The sequence below is a fragment of the Carex rostrata genome, chromosome 10 (genome assembly GCF_964058835.1).
Source record: "Carex rostrata chromosome 10, lpCarRost1.2, whole genome shotgun sequence".
NCBI lineage: Eukaryota > Viridiplantae > Streptophyta > Magnoliopsida > Poales > Cyperaceae > Carex > Carex rostrata.
In genome coordinates this window covers 4130771-4148517 of record NC_135927.1, presented here as the reverse complement: position 1 = coordinate 4148517, position 17747 = coordinate 4130771, and the positions used below count along the sequence as shown (strand labels likewise).

Sequence of the window (17747 nt, the reverse complement as noted above, 5' to 3'; positions counted from 1 at the left end):
AAACCTAGATCTAAAATGGTTGGAAGAGAAAAGGCGATTGGTGCGACCAAAGTCACAAAGGCCACCTCCAGGAGCAGGCGGGGCTACAATTCCCCGTAGGTTCAATTACACGATTTCTGAAACAAGGTGGTGAGAAGCGCAGAGAAGCTGGTAGAGACGGCCATGGTGGGGCAAAAATTCCCCCCGTCCTGCAAATTACCCTCCCTCTTAGCAACCTTGTCCTTTCAGATGGCCGAGATGCTTTATTATGTAGTTTAGGATTTTACCGAGATGCTTGTTGTTAGTCTCTTTGAAGAACATTTGTTTTAGAACTTAATATATGTCTAAGAGAGCAAGGCAATATCCTGGGGTAAATTCCCGCCATAAATTATCATGTTTGTCTAAAAGAAAATGAAGGTAAATTGGTCATAAACTTAGTAATAGGACCTTGTTTTACCGAGAAAATACCTCTCGAAAGGTCGTGAGTTTGATTTCTTCTCACAACTTCACAGTGTCTGAAGGTTTAAAAAAAAAAGAAGAAGAGAGAGATGGCCCAAAATTAAGCAATTGTGGGAGTATAGTTTTCTATAAAGAATTCTTGTCATTAAATTGAACTAAAAAAGGGGAAGCCGACCAATGTCCCTAACCTTGGCAATAAATAAAACATAAATTGGTGATTGCATTAGTTTAATTATACACAGCCCAACCTAAGGCTTTCGAGAGGTATTTTCTTAGTAAAACAAGGCCCTATTACCAAGTTTATGACCAATTTACCCTCATTTCTTTTTAGACAAACGTGATAATTTATGGCAGCAATTTATCCCAGGATCTTAAAAGAAACGAACTTATCTCACAGAGTGAGAGAGAGTGAGGGAATTTGAGAATTGGACTCTTTTTTAATTAAAGTAGCTAATTGTTAATTTTGCAATCTTTTAATGAAAATTTAAATTCAGAATTTCAAATCAAAATTTTAAGTCCAAAACCACAAAACAAAAATAAAAAAATGGGTGCACGTCCCCAGTATGCGCACCAATTGGTGCACCTCTCCAGTTCGCACACCAATCCAGATCTGTGCGCATGCCCAGTCTGTGTGGATGGTAGATGAGAAAAACCCAAACAGGTGGTAATCAATTAATTTTGATTTTTCTTGGGTGGTAACTAAAAAATTTTCAGTTTTTTGCACCTTTGGTTTTCATGCATTGGCTCCCTCAAATGCAACTTTTCCGCCCGAGTCTTAACTCAGCGGGGAGAACATGTCTTAAATCTATCTACTCTAAGAATAATGCTAATTAGTAGTAACCTTATGGCCCTTGCACAGTAATTTTAATTATGTTTTTATTCTTTTTTTAAATTTCAGTAATTTAGCTGCGATTATCTTGATAATTAAGTCGAGCTTGATTGGACTTCACTGAACGGGATATTCCATCACAATTATTTTTTTTTAAAAGAAATATAATAAAACAATAATTAAATCATGGTTAAAAAAGGGAAAAAAAAATATATGTATTAGCCAGAATGTTGAGGCAATTGGAAGTTGACTGAGGCTGCTCAATTCTACATCCAAAATAGAAACCAAATAGCTAAGTTTTACAGTACTCGGGTAACAGTGTACCACGTCAATAGATTAGATTGGTAACAATGTATAGAAAATGTAAATGGGAACTAAAGACAATGGTCATGTTTGATTGTGGAGTAACTTTAATTCAGAGTAAATTGCTTACTTCAAGTTAAGGTGGAGTAAGTTAATCATGTTTGGTGGAGTAACCTAAATCATCTCTCTAGATGGAGTAAACTAAATTGAATTAATTTAAATCTTACTCCCACTTACTCCATCAATTTTACTCCTTATTTAGTGGATTTATTTTTATTTCATTCGTCTTTTTAGAGTGAAATGGGGACTTCTGGTTGGAACTTGGAAATGTGAAAAGACGTTACATCAATTGTACACTACTAAATGCTACACAACAAAATGATCAAATGTGTTACAGTCATACTCATATCTACTTGATTAAATCAAATCTATTGCCATCAGTTCAAAACTACGTAAACTAAATAATTTAATTAAATGGGCCTCAAAGCCCTCCTCAAATATCTGGAAACAAACCATGGGCCCATTGGGATGCCCCAAATTGAAATCAGTTCGGCCTAACTTTAACTTTAAGAGAACGTTCTAAAATACTGATTTAGATTAAAAAAAAAATTGCGTATTAATTTTAGTATATCTTTTTAGGAGAAGTAATTTTGGTATGCTAAATTACTGTAATAGAAATGGGCATCGACCTAGCATTCGAGCCGTTTATGTTTTTAAGATGTCATTCCGGATGTAATTGAGGCACAAAAACATAATTTCCTATGCATGATAATTGGCAAGTATAATTTTTGATGAAATGATTACTAATATAACTTCAGGTAACAATTATACATAGAGCTGACCTATACCGCATATATATATAGAGAGAGAGAGATGGGCTATGGTGCATTGCAATGCATAGGCACTCTTATGCATTGAACCATAAATTACCGATTCAAAGTCCAAATGACCGATCCAAGCCGTTCATCTTGTTCTCCATATTAATATGTGCTTGGTGACCAAATTTTACATTTTTTGGAATTTTTTAACTATTTTTTTAGATTTATTGAAAATCTGAAAATCCGGATGAACAGTATAAACAGTAAAAATTTCTGGACCACCGGATCAGCGATTTTCAAAGTGGCTTAATAAATAGTAAAAATATTTCAAAATATGTAAAATTTGGTCTCCAAGCACATATTAATATGGAGAACAAGATGAACGGTTTGGATCAGTCATTTGAACTTTGAATCGATGATTTATGATCCAATGCACAAGGGTGCCTATGCATTGCAATGCACCATAGCCCATCTCTCTCTCTCTCTATATATATATAGAGTTAGGCTGGGGTGCTATGAATAGCTTAGTGGCCTCTATGCTACGGCTCAATATTCGAGTTTTCAAAATCCAAACGGTCGATCCGAACCGTTCATCTTATTCTCCATATTAATATCTGCTTGGAGACCAAATTTTACATTTTTCTGAATTTTTTTACTATTTATTAAGTATTTTACAAAATTGTTGATCCAACGGTGGCTGCACAAAACAGTAAAACCGTTGGATTAGCGATTTTCAAAGTGGCTTAATAAATAGTAAAAAAATTCAGAAAAATGTAAAATTTGGTCTCCAAGCAGATATTAATATGGAGAATAAGATGAACGGTTCGGATCGACCGTTTGGATTTTGAAAACTCGAATGTTGAGCCGTAGCATAGAGGCCACTATGCTATCCATAGCACCCCAGCCTAACTCTATATATATATATATATATATATATATATATAGTCATATAAATGAATTAAAGCAGTAGCACCAGTGAAGTAAATTTATTATTCTTCAAGTAAACCTTAAAATCTACATTACCTCTGTTATAGGCCTTCTGTCCATCATTATGCATGATATATCAATATAGTTAGTACAGTAGTACGTAATTAATTATGAAAGACACCATTGTAATTAGTACACAACATCAAAAATTATATTGACGAACTGTAATCCAAACAAGTAAAGACACTAAAAGACAATAAACAATGACAATTAAAATTGAATTGTCTTGAATAATCAAACAGTTGTTATAAAATAAATATGAACAAGCATAAAGAAGAATAAGCAAAATAGAGATGAAAAGATGACAATATCTTTATTCATACATTTCTCATATGTGTACAATACAAGATTACAAAGGCTCTATTTAAAGGCCACAAATTGTGAATGAAAAACTATCTAAATTAATTACAATAATAAATGGGAAAATTAATTTCAATAGTAGTGGGATATGAATTCCAATAGTACTCCCACTTGGATGTCCATTACATAAGAATATGTCTCATTAAAACCTTACTATGAAAAACCCTATGAGATAAAAACCTAGTGAAGGAAAAAGAGTACAATATTCTTCTAAATATGCAACTACAGCCTTACCAGGAAAACCCAGTGGGAAAACCATGGTTAAGGAAAATATAGTGCATATTAACTCCCCCTCATGACAGCATCAGCCAAGATCTTTAATTCGGCGAATTCCAATATTACGAATTAGCTTTTCGAATATTGCAGTAGGGAGTGCCTTAGTGAATAAATCTACTGGATTTTTCACTTGAACAAATTTGCTGAACATTAATAACATTATTCTTTTGAATATCATGTGTGAAAAAGAATTTTGGTGAAATATATTTTGTTCTATCTCCTTTAATGTATCATTCATTTAATTAAGCAATACATACAATATTATATTCATATATGATCGTCGGGATCATTTCTCTAAAAGACAAGCTACATGCCTGACAAATATGTTGAATCACAGATCTTAACCAAACACATACTAGGCTTGCTTTTGTGTATTGCTAAATTTTCTCATATGTGGCGAAGTATATGTTTAATTATATACCAATATCTTCGCGTGGGAGAAGAACTATATCTTGCTAATAATTTTACAGCAAATGATATATCATGTATTGTATGTACATAAGTGCTCATATTGCACTAAGGCATGGTACTTCAGGACCAAATAGTTTTTCATCATTTTCTCGAGGTCTAAAATGATTTTTATTCACATATAATGATCTTACAACCATCGAAGTGCTTAATGGATATTATTTATCCATATAAAATTATTTCAGCACTCTTGCAATATAATTTTCTTGATGCATAAAAATATCATTTTTAAATGTTCAATTTTCAATCCAATGCAAAATTTTGTTCTTCCAAGATTTTTCATCTCAAATTCTTCCTTTAAATAATTTATTCTTTTGGAAGCTCTTCAGGAGTTTCAATGATACTTAGATCGTCAACATAAACTGTAATTATAACAAAATCATTTCTATATCTTTTCATGAAAATGTATGGACAGGTCGTATCATTCTTATACCCATGTTTCAATAAATATTCACTTAAACGATTATAGCATATGCGTCCATATTGCTTTAATTGATATAAAGATTTATTCAATTTAACTGAATAATGTTCTCGAGAACCTCAATTACATGCTTCAGGCATCTTAAATCTTTCAGAGATTTTCATATAAATATCATTATCAAGCAAGTCATTTAAATAGGCTGTAACAATATCCATTAGGTGCAAATTAAGTCATTTATGGACTGCCAGACTAATTATATATCAAAAAGTTGTTGCATCCACCACAGGTGAGTATATCTCAAAATTTCACCTTTCTCATTTTATTTTCTCATAAATATTCATTTATATCTTACTGGTTTTATACCTTGAGGTGCAAGGACTACAAGTCTAAAAACTTTTCATTTTTCAAGAGAGTTTAACTCTATCTCAATTGCACCTTTCTATTTTGGTCAATCATTTATTTGTCGACATTCTTTAATAGACTTCAAGTCATGATCCTCAATATTTATTATGTTTAGCGCTATATTATATACAAAAATATTATTGATATCAATTTCATCTCGGTTCCATCTTATTTCATTCATGATATAACTTATCGAGATCTCTTTATTTTCCTGAATTTCAGATACCTGAGTTTTTGCTGGAACTCTAATATTACTTATAATTTTATTCTCTTCTAGAGTTTTATCTGAAATTATCATATCCTCGAGTTGACCATTTTAATTCTTTGCTCCTTTTCTTTTTCGAGGATTTTTATATTTTTAATCTTTGGAACCAATTGCTTTTCCACGCTTCATGCGTGTTATAATTAGTCTGTCCAACAGGGACACTGACTTTAATTGGAGCATTAGCAGCTGGTACATGTGATTTGGTCACTTTCTTTGAGCCTGTGAATGTGTCTGGCAATTGATTTACTAACCTTTGTAAATGAATTATCTTTTGAACATTTAGTTCACATTCTTTAGTACGAGGATCAAAATAAGACAATGATAATTCATACTAATGTATTTTTTTTCAGCTGATAGTTTTCTCTCCCTAAGGTTGAAAATTTTTATTCATCAAAATCACAATCGGCAAAATTAGCCATGAATAAATCTCCCATCAATGGTTCTAGATACACTATTATATATGGAGATTCAAATTTAATATAAATTTCCAACTTTCTTTGATATCCCATTTTAGTGCGTTGTGGTGGAGCAATTATAACATATACCGCACATTCAAAAATTCTTATATGAAAAATATTAGGTATGTGACCAAAAACCAATTATAAGGGGAAGCTTTATAATAGCTAGTTGGCATGATGCGAATTAGTTTTGTTCTATGTAAAATATCATATCTTCTTTTTATATACGAATATCTACATGATGTTCAACATTAATTTCGATATTGTCTAGACGTATTTTTATAATTAGATAATCATAAAATTATGCTCTTTAATCAAATCTATTGAGCAAGTAATATCGCAAACGCCAGGTTGCGATTTGATAATAAATATACATGTGACCATCTTGTTGATGCATCAATTAAAATCATAAAATATTCAAATGATTCACATGGTGGATATGATGTTTCACAAATATCATATTGTATACGTTCTAGAAATAAAATCAACACATAAAAAAATTAATCCGATAAAAGAATCTTCTGGTTCTTTGATTAATGTTCACATTAATTCTCTATTATTTTTCGCATCATTATTGATCCGGAATGGCCCAACCGGTCATGCCAAATTATAAACATATTATTGTATGTAAACTTCTGGTTTACAATAACATGTGTTTTAATTGTATTAATATATGTGTAGTACAAGTCGGAGGAAAAACATATGCATTGTTTTCCATATATTCAATATTTTTTTTTCAATAGTTGTCTCAACATGATATCCATTTCGGCGGATATTCTTAAAGCTTAATAAATTCTTTTGAGACTTACAAGAATATAATACATCATAAATTTGTGTTCCTCCATATCACAACAATGTAGCTCTTCCGGAGCCTTCAATCAATTCTCTCATTTATAACAATTGCAAATAACAAAAATAATAATAATAATTGCAAATAAAAAAGAAATATTGTAAACATTACTTAATTGAGCAAAATATATAATTATGTTTCTTTGTTGAAACAAAAAGTAATAATAATAGCAAAGAATATAATAAATAAATAAATATGTTTTCTATTCTCTCGTATATTGTATTTTTGCAAATCTCACAAATATTTTGTCATACTTAAACTATTTTGATTTGTTATTATTATAATAGTTTGATAATAATTTTCAAATCAAATCAAGACAATATGAAATACACACATTGTTCCATTTAAGTCGCGCATCTATAAAATAAATTCAAAACTATTCAAAATTTGAATTTGTTCCATGAATGCCATAGCCAGCTCCAAATTTCGTTATTTTTCATTGAAATATGTGTGAGTACATGGAATTTCAAAATTAAAATTAGTTGCAAATATTGCCAAAATTATAAAGTTAAATAATTATTTACAGAATTAAAAAAGATATATTGGATATTTATCTTATTGGTTACAACATTTTTATAATTACAAACTTGTCTCTTAACAAAACTAATCTTGCCGAATAAATTAACTTCTAAATATGCATTATCAACTAATTTGCTCTTGTTAATATTAATAATTGCAAATAAGAAAGAAATACATTACAAAAATATTTTTTTATTAATTTATTTATTTTTGAATACTATCATTACTAATCAAGTGATTAGTTTTTATTTTCTTTGTTAAAGTAATCAACAACATCCAAATGAGTAACATCAATTTGAATAAAATTGAGGTCACCTTCACAAATAAAATTTGTCTTGATTTTTTTTCTTTATTATTATTGATGCTTGATATAGGTTAACAAAATATTTGCGCGTACGACAGGTACGTGGCCTATAACATTTATCACCATAATAACAGCATGAATTATTTTACACTCTATTCTGTCACTTTTCCCATTATTTTTATTCATTTTTTTTTTCACTTCTAGTGGTAATTCTTTTTGTTTATTATTTTTCCACTTCCAGTGGAATGATGCATCTTTTTTTCATTACCATGTTCATATCTAAGAGTGTGTCCATCATATTATTTTCCACTTCTAGTGGAATTATTATTTTGTTCAACCATAAGAAGACACGAAATATACTCAAAACATTTCTAGAAATATTCTTCACGAAGATTAAATTATTAAAAAAAAATATGAACATCACATTAATTTTTGCACATTATTTAAATTTTCTTCATTATCTTTCCACTTCGGGTGGAAATATGTGTTTTTGTAATAATCACCATGATAATAAACTCATTCTTGTCCACGTCCATGTCCACAAGTTTTTTTTTTCAAATTTATTATTATATATTGCTACATTTACTTCAGGAAATGGAGCAGAACCAATTGAATTATTTTGTCCAACAACTCGTTATAATCTCTTCAACCATAAAGAGATAATAAATCAACTTAGAATATTTTTTAACTTCTTCAAGAAGATTAAATTATTGAAAAAAAAAATATGAACATCATGTTAAATTTGCGCATCATGTAATTTTTCTTTATATCTTCTTCAGGAAGATCTTCTTAATATCTTTTGAAATCTTCTTCAAGAAGATTCAATTATTGAAGCAAAAAAAAAATGAACCACTATACAATATTTGTACATCATATAAATCTTCTTTAAGAAGATTTTTCTTTTAAATCTTCTTCGAGAAGATTAAATTAAAAAAATGCACTTCATGTAAAATTATGTGAATCATACTAAACATCTCAAAATAAATATAAATAAATTAATAACTTATTTCATTTAACAATTACTAGGAAGTATTATTTATATAAATGAAATTGAAATAAAAGTTATTAAAATTACCTCGAATCTTCAACTAGTAGAGCTCTCGTGCTGATAACGTGTTATAAAATAAATATGAACAAGCATAAAGAAGAATAAACAAAATAGAGATAAAAAGATGGCAATCTCTTTATTCATACATTTCTCATATGTGTACAATACAAGATTACAAAGACTCTATTTAAAGGCCACAAATTGTGAATGAAAAACTATCTAAATTAATTACAAGAATAAATAGGAAAATTAATTTCAATAGAAGTGGGATATGAATTCCAATAGTAGTGGAGATAGTGGAGAATAAATGTTGGAAGTTATGGACATCCACGTTAATCTTTTATTCATAATAACAGTAAAGTTTTATGGAAAATAAGGCAATACATTATCACTCTTGATAACATCCAAAATGCTGCTAACATCACCAAGTTCTAATTCCCAAAAGAGTGGATGTTTATTAATTACTTTTCCTCCTGCAATCTACCCTCTCTAATAACTCTCTTAGTATAAAAGGACTGGTTTCCAAAAAATGCTTAAATCCATCAGTTGCCATGACAGCCTTTAGATTCTCCCCAGAAGCAACAAAATCAAGACATATATCCTTCAGCTTGTCACAATTATGATTATCAGAAAAAACCAAGATATCTGTAGCCTTTTCCACATCAATGCTATCACTCAATTTCTCTTCACAAATCAGCTTCAGCCTCTCCAATCCATACCGATCAGCGGCTACCAGTAAATGCTGGGCTACTTCATATGATACCTCCTCATTTAGAGGGATGGAGTCAGTGTACACAAATTGTAGCATGAGTTTAAAAACTTCTGGCTTAATATCTTTAATCTTTACACATTCAGTTTTGCTCTCCAGCATTGGGCCAAAAAATTCAGCCTTGAAAACCAGCGAGCGTGCCGCTAACACAGTCCGATGTGCAGAAATTGTTTCTTCACCGACTTGGAACACCACATCAGCACCTTCTCTACTGTCCCATAACTGGTAGAAATTCTGAAGAAAATCAGAAGATGGCACAATAACTTGCTTCTTTTTTGCATCGACCCACAATGGTTTAATCAATTTCACTGAACACTTAAGCATTAAGCAGTCATCTTTCAGATAATCTGATCGCTCGAAATTACGACTTTGCATGAAATCACATGTCTTTATACAGCTTCCCTGTTTTGAAACCTTTCCTTCAGACTTTGCAGGATTCATATCAGTATCTGAAAATTCCCCACTTTTATGGTTAAATAGGCTATATTCAACTTCTAAACCCATTGTTGTTTTCGTCTCAGTCAGTAGTGAGACATACACTGTCATCCAATTGCCACCTGGCAAGAATGTAATGGCCCATTTGTGACCTCCAAGTTCGAAAGTGCCAACCACCATGTCATTTTCTGGTTGAATCCGTTTAATTAGTGAGTAGCCAATAATTTTGAGTGGGAATGATTTTGTAAATGTCTCCATACGGCAGACCAGACCAGCTTCTGATTGGTCATCATTTGCCATGGCTCTGTGCATAAAATTTAAGAGGTTAATAGAGAAACCCAAGTGTCTTTAAAAAATTAAAAATTCTCATATAGAATACAAATAATCATAGTAAATACAAGGATATTAGGGGAAATGACCATCTTAAAATAAAATTCAGAATCTTCATCCTAATGAAAAACAATAATTAGTTTGAGAATTGATTATCTGTTAATTTGCCATATCATGATTGAAGGAAAAAAAAAACAAATAAAAGTTTAAATATTGAAATTGGGGACTGATAAGAAGTTTTGAGTGAGTTCAATTAAAATCTTAAAGGTCTCATTCGTTTTCCAAATTTGAAACGAAAAAAAAATAATATACACAGAACTAATGTATAAAAGGAAAAATAACCTATTCCCAACTGAACAAAGTGTTTCGAAGTGTGTGGAGAGAGAATGAAGGAGATTTCTTGCGATGAGAATGAGGATGCTGTGCTCATTATATAGCAACTTTTGTTTAATGCATTGAATTTAGATTGTGAAAGGTTGCATAGAAAAGGCAAATGAGAATTAAAGAGGATGCATCTAACCGAATGGAGAAGAGCAAAGGGCGTATTGACTCTTGGAATTGTTACCGTTACACGCTTCTACATAAAAGAATTATTATTTTATTTTTTTTATGGTTAAAATTATTAATTTATTACTGTGTACTGTTTTTTTTTTTTTTTACTTTTATTACTCGTGCTCCCTAAGCATTTCGATGTGAACGGTCAAGATGAAACATTATCCATTGATGCATGAATAGCAATATATATATGGTTAATGTTTGCTTATTATTTATGACAAGCAAGCAATAAGAGCTGCTGTCTCATTAATATCAGTTTAGTAACTTTGGTTCATTGTATTGAATTTGTATCCTCTGCTATAGGTTGGAACCGGATTATAGGTTGGAACCGGATTAGCTCCGTTTGAAATCAGACGAGATTCCCTTTTGAGTTAATGCAGAGGATACGCATTTCATTGTATTACGGTACACTATGAAAAGTTGTAATCAAGTGAGCCAATGAGAGAACAAGAGGAGCAAAGAGCAATTCTTTTACTCAGAATTTGGAACGTCACATTGCTTCCTCAACAATATTATTACGATGCTGACTACGAATTGGACCTTGACATGGCTACTGACTACGAATTGGACCCATCTTGTTTTGATCCGGACAGGCAGATGATCGAGTGATTTCTGAGTAACAGAAGATGATGCCACAATTTGAAGTTGTTGTAGTTTTTTATTTATTTAAATGAATCCAAAAAAATTTAGTGTTTTGTCTTGGAATTGTTGTGGACTTGGCAGCCTAGAAAAATCATGGTTCTGAAACTCGGCCGATTCCGAGTCAACTCGGAATTGCACGGGACCGGGCCGAGTTTTACCCGAATCTCGCCTATGCGAGTTTTTCAGCAAAACTCGGATGAACAGTGCTTGACTCGGCCGAGTTTTCGGATTTTCCGGCCTAGTCAAGCCGAGTTACACCGAGTTTACTCCAAGTTGAGCCGATTCTCACTAACCTGGACAGAGTCTCAGCCGGCGGCTGTGCTGTTGTAGGTTGAGAAGTGATTGAAGCTGTGCTGTCGCAGGAGAAGTGATTGAAGAAGGCGCAGGCGCAGGAGAAGGAGAAGGAATTTTAATCGGCAAATGGAAGTCACAGAGGGACGGAGGGGGGGTCTGGGGGGTGGACTGGAGAGGAAGGTGAAAGGGGGCGGACCTGAATTTTTGTTTAAATATAAATAGAGTTAATTCCCTTCCATCCTTGCTCAATCGAATGGATCAAATGGTTCCAATTTTCGTGCTAGATGCATATCCAATGGATGAAACAATTCCAGAATATTATAGAGGTTCTAATTGATATGAATTGGGTGAGTTAATTGGATTTCAATTGAAATTGATTTGATGAACTATTCGAACTTTATTGTTCTAATTTATAATCCGTTAATTCAATATTAAATTATATATATCCAATTAATTATTTATTAATCAACCTAACCGACTAAATTTGAAATTAATTCTTTTATAATACGAATTTTTGCGAATGACCTGCGTAAATATTTCTAAATTATAGATCTATTTATAACTCGTAAAATTCTAATTATAATCACATCATAATAATTCATCATTTAATTATAGATTTAATATTTGTTTTAATCGGTGCAGAAGTCCCATTCGAATTTTACAATCCATCCCTTCTCATGTTTGCTAAATGTTTTACTCAATTTTACTATTTTATTTTAGTGTAATATTTTGTCTTAATTAACATAGTTTTTTTACAAATTATTTTTATCAATTTTTTCCTACTTTTTGGCTACAAAACAAGCTTCTGCCAAAAAAACCCGAGTTACCGATCCGATTCATCCGATTCCGATTCCACGGTCAAAAATCCGATTCCGATTCCGATTCCGATTCCGAGTTTCAGAACCATGAGAAAAATGCCTAGTTGTTAGAAATGTGATTAAAAACAGAAGATGTGATGTAGTTTGCCTTCAACAAACTAAATGGAACTCATATAATTTGCATTATTTTTTGGCTGTTTTCCCGTCTTATTTTGATCATCAGGGGGCTTATATTTGTGCAAATAACTCATCAGGGGGCTGTGTAATAACTTGGAAAAGAAATTACAAACTTTTGTCAAGTTAGTCAACTGCGCACACAATCACAGTAGTGTTACAGCAGTATAATTCTGGAGTAATTTTTGCAATAACAAATTTATATGGGCCTAGTTCTGATGATCAACAAAAAAATGATTTCTTATTTGAGCTGCACCGTTTATCGTCTTTAATTAATTACCCTTGGATTTTGGCTGGGAATTTCAATGTTGTTAGATGGATGATTGACCGATCAAGTGATATATATGCGAGGGCTGTCTTTGATGAATTTGTTTAATGATTTAATTAGGGAACAAGGATGGATAGATGTGGCAAAGGAATCCTTCCAATGTCAGATGGATGAGTGGCAAAGGAACCGGTTCGCAGGAATGGATACACAATTGGAATTTTGCAACAAATTAATTAAGCTATCATGTTTTTAGATAAAAGTGAAGAAAGAAGACAACTTCATAGTAGAGAGTTCTCGCTGCGGCAAAGAATAAGAGAAAGATCATATGAACTTGCGAGAAACACAGAACTCAGATGGCAACAAAGGGCAAGAATTCGGTGGCTGCAGAGCGGGGACCGAAATATCCATGACACAGTTTTTTTTTGTGAAAATAAGGAATTAAACCAAAACAACTACCATGATTTTAGTTGCCAAATTGACGCCTATCTAGCTAGTTAAACAAAATAAGTTAAAGGCTTAATAAAAGAAATGATAAAAAAATTCTCACCACACTAGTTCTGAGCGTTCACCTCTTCTACCTTCTCTAGCAAGAGCACCAAAAGGAACTGACCAAATCAATGAACACTTCAACAAAATAAAATAAAATTATTTAAAAAAAAATTGAGTGAGAGAGGAGAAGGACATTGAGGGGGGAAGAGGGCTTTGAGTGAAGAAACAGGATGGAGAAATTTGCAGAGAGGAACTTTGCATTATAGGAATAAGGAAAAAAAAAAATAAGGGGGAATTTCATGTATACCCCTCAAAAACCGAGATTACTTATTTTTCCCTCTAAATTTACAATATCATATATATTTATCCCCTCAAAATTTTGAAAATCCACAAATTTACTCAATTTGTGGTCTTTTCTTTTAAAAATTATTTAAAATTTGTGGAATTTCCATTTTACCCTCATAATTAAATAATGCAACCTGCAAAAAAAATGTAATTGTTTCCCAAGTGTAAAAATCAGAACTTTGTCCCCCTGTCTCACTCTGAATTTTAAATTTTAATTTACACATATGAGTTTTTTTACTCTTGCTAGAGATGTAAATGGATTGGATACGGACCGGATAGTGGTAAAATCATATTCTGTCTTTTTTTTATTTTTCGGATACGGATACGGATCGGATATAAAATAGATACGAATACGGATATAAATCGAGTATGTCATTCGGATATTGTAACAAAATTAACTTATTATTTATCAAATTATTTTTCTTATTAGAAAATAAAAACAACTTAATATACTGATATAACTAGGTAAATTAATTTGGTAATTCTTCCCTTGTGACCTGTATCTTTGAATAATTTCTGATTTTTCATTGTATCAGAAATTAATTTAGTTCAATGTGGAACTATTAACTATCTTAGAAACCAATCAGAAATTAGTTTAGTTCAATGTGGAACTATTAACTATCTTATAAACCAGCAAATGAATTAAATAATTTATTGTTTTTATGTTTATTCCCACATGTTTGGTTGAATTGAATATGTACACTAGTACATACTAAAGTTGACCATACATGACATATCATACATAGACGTGAAATTTTTTAACATTAACATTGTGTAATGGGAGGAGGCGCTTGTGCAAAAAAAAAAACCTCATTGATACCCACACAGTCTAATAGTACCGAACCGTATACAAAAGTCACCAACTTTTGTACACAGTTTGATAATTAATAATGAACCGTGCATGACAGTTCATAACATACACGATTCGTTAGCTAAAGGCCGTGTATGGTTATCACCAATCTCCAAACACAGATTTGTACTTTTAAACCATGTAGTCTTTGTTCTTGCTTTTTCAACGAAGCCTGCTCAAAATTAATTTCTTACGAATCTTCCCCTCGCTGTGCGCACCTTTTCACCTTCTACCTTCAAATCCAATTTAGGTCCGCCCCCTCTCTTATCTCTTCATTTTCTCTCTGAGGATCCTATCTACATAGTGTGGAGATTTTGATTTTCAAGTGTGTCGGTGTTCATCTTCTCATGCATCTATCAAGATGAGATGTGACACAATTGATAACTTAAATATATACTTCATATGTGAATTACTTGATTGTTTCATTTTCAAAGTTCAAATCGTCGATTCAAACCGTTAGATGTGATCTCTACAATAAAATGTGCTTGGAGACTAAATGTTTCATTTTTTTGGAATTTTTTTACTATTTATTAAGATGGGAACAAAAACTAATCAAATTCAGAACATTGAATTTTGTACCCGTCTTAATAAATAGTAAAAAAATTCCAAAAAATAAAAAATTTGGTCTCCAAGCACATTTTATTTTAGAGATCACATCTAACGGTTTGGATCGACGATTTAGACTTTGAAAATGAAGAAAATGGTTGTGGTAACTTGTTGTAATTCAAAAATTGTTGCAACCGTGTGCGACTCCAACTGGAAGTGAAAACCAATATTGTATGGTTTACGCAGAAGCATGCGGATAGTAACAGAACCGCATGCGATTGACTAACTTTACCTGACAGGTTTACGCAATAACATGTGGATGGTGACAGAGCCACATGCGATTGCCCATTTAACCATAATTAGATTAAACTCATTTGAATGACAGATAGCCTGATCCCTATAACCCTTTACTTTATTACTTTGATTGATCACCTTAAACACAATATAACTCAACCAAACAACCCTAAAGTTAGTGAACAACTTAACCTTAATACACTATCCATGTGGATTGACACCCAAATTTATACTAGATGAGAAATTCATACTCTTGTGAATTGATTATAGAGTAGACAATTAGGGTTATAAATATTATTAGCATCTTTTGGAGAGGGAATTTAAAAACTTTGGGTAATTGTGATGTACATTTTTGTGGGTACTGAACTAGAATAATTAATGGTTGTGTTTTGAAATTAACTGATATAAGTACAATACTGGTAGTTTTTTGGTGTAAGTACCACCAGTGGGGGTGTGATTTTTGAAGGATACATTGTTGGCTTTAGTTTAGTCATACGGGTGGAGGGGACCGGTGTGTACATCTTGGGGTTGTTTTAATTTGTTGTAACAAAACATATATGTTAATTAATAATGGTACTTGGGTTAATTTATTGCTAGAGATTAATTATGTTGATCAAATTAGTGCATTATTCTATATATATGTTTGTTGGCCTTCTATATGATCTCGTTTAATTAATTTGCTGCATGTTATTTGTATTCGATTTGGTGCTATATATGTATAGATCTAGAGAGAGGGGTTATATATATGTATGGAGGCTAGCCCCTAATACAGGTATATATAATTAAATATATAAAAAAAATCACCAACCGTTCAAAGTAATAACAGATGGCAAACTAGGACATGCAAACGCCAACTCAAACACAACAGATGGTGTAATACACTTTTGCTAACGGCTAACAACACCGAGAGACGATAGTGTTTCTATATTAATGGCTTATTTAACGATTGAAAAACTATTATTCTCATCTGTCCCTAATTTCCAATCGATCGCATTGGAGCTTAATGCATCGGATCAAACCGATGGCATATGGGTACACATTTCCTATCAAGACGATAGGCAACGATTCAAAACTCAATGGCGGAAAGCAATTTCAACTGATAACAAAGTGTTTTTCTCTAGTAGTGAGAATACACGGTATTTTAATAAGATGGAATAACTATACATGGATTCATTAATTATTAATTAACCGTGTACAAATAAGCGTCACTTATGGACACGGTTCGAAACTTTCAAACCGTGTGTGTATGTTGGAGTTTTTTTTTCGCACGAGTGGCTCCCCGCATTACACAATGTTAATGTACAATTTTTTAATATCCGTATATAATATGTCATGTATGGTCCCATTTTCTGTACTAGTGTCAGTACTAATCAAATAGTCATTCCATTTAATTCCATATTCAATCCCAAAAATTTACAATATTGTTTGCTCCACTACAGAAAAGCTAATATATATATATATACATACACGAAAAGCTACGGATCGGAAAAGCTAATTCAATCCACTACAGAAAAGCTAACTGCCCTATACAGACGAAAGAAAGGTCCTTTTTTCATTACTTTTGATCCGAATATTTGCTCCACTTACAATATTCTTTTCCTCGGTTCCACCGAAGTATCACGAGAGCACTCAACATATTGGGCCCCAGCCACGACGCGCATCACTTCTTGAAACCGCTTGGGATCGATTGTCTCAGATTTGGGGGTCCGGATGTAACTCAATCTTTAGGTTTTGAATAGGGATCATCCGATTAGAATCCCTTGTTCAAAATTGTTTCGTGATATGTGTGCACTCTACTTCGGATAGATTATTACGAATTCGAATCGAACGGTTCAGATTTAAAACTCAATCTTTGAGTTACTTCACTGGATCTGAATTCTAGATTTGGGAGGTATATTGTACTCGCAGTACTAAACTTGCCTTATGATAGGATTGAAGAGAATTCATATGGAACTGATTTTCTTTTATCAGAATTAAACAGATATTTAAGAGAATCCGGTAGAGAAAAATTGAAAACATCCCTTACATTTGTCATAATTTATCTAATTTTATTATTGATAGAAACTAATTAGAGTAAAAAATTAGAATAAATGATAAAAAAAAATATAAATTAAAGTGGAAGATTTATTATAAAAAAGTGTGATATCCTTCTTGTTGGAGTTGCAAGTTTTGCGAGGTTCTGAAATAATTTT

General features: G+C 32.0%; 1 protein-coding gene across 2 annotated transcripts; it reads right to left on the bottom strand.

Annotated features, from left to right (window-relative positions):
- Positions 1-8869: 8869 nt before the first annotated feature.
- On the bottom strand, positions 8870-13861 carry LOC144560139 (BTB/POZ and MATH domain-containing protein 2-like). 2 transcript variants are annotated; one of them, XM_078309295.1, is made up of 3 exons: positions 13579-13861; positions 12599-12689; positions 8870-10254 (listed from the first exon to the last, which is right to left on the bottom strand). In XM_078309295.1, exons 2-3 carry the CDS (start codon positions 12676-12678, stop codon positions 9204-9206), a joined length of 1131 nt encoding a protein of 376 aa, XP_078165421.1. In that variant the 5' UTR covers positions 12679-12689; positions 13579-13861; the 3' UTR covers positions 8870-9203. The 2 variants fall into 2 exon arrangements, with proteins under 2 accessions (XP_078165421.1, XP_078165422.1); XM_078309296.1 differs by lacking the exon at positions 12599-12689.
- Between the last annotated feature and the right edge of the window lie 3886 nt (positions 13862-17747).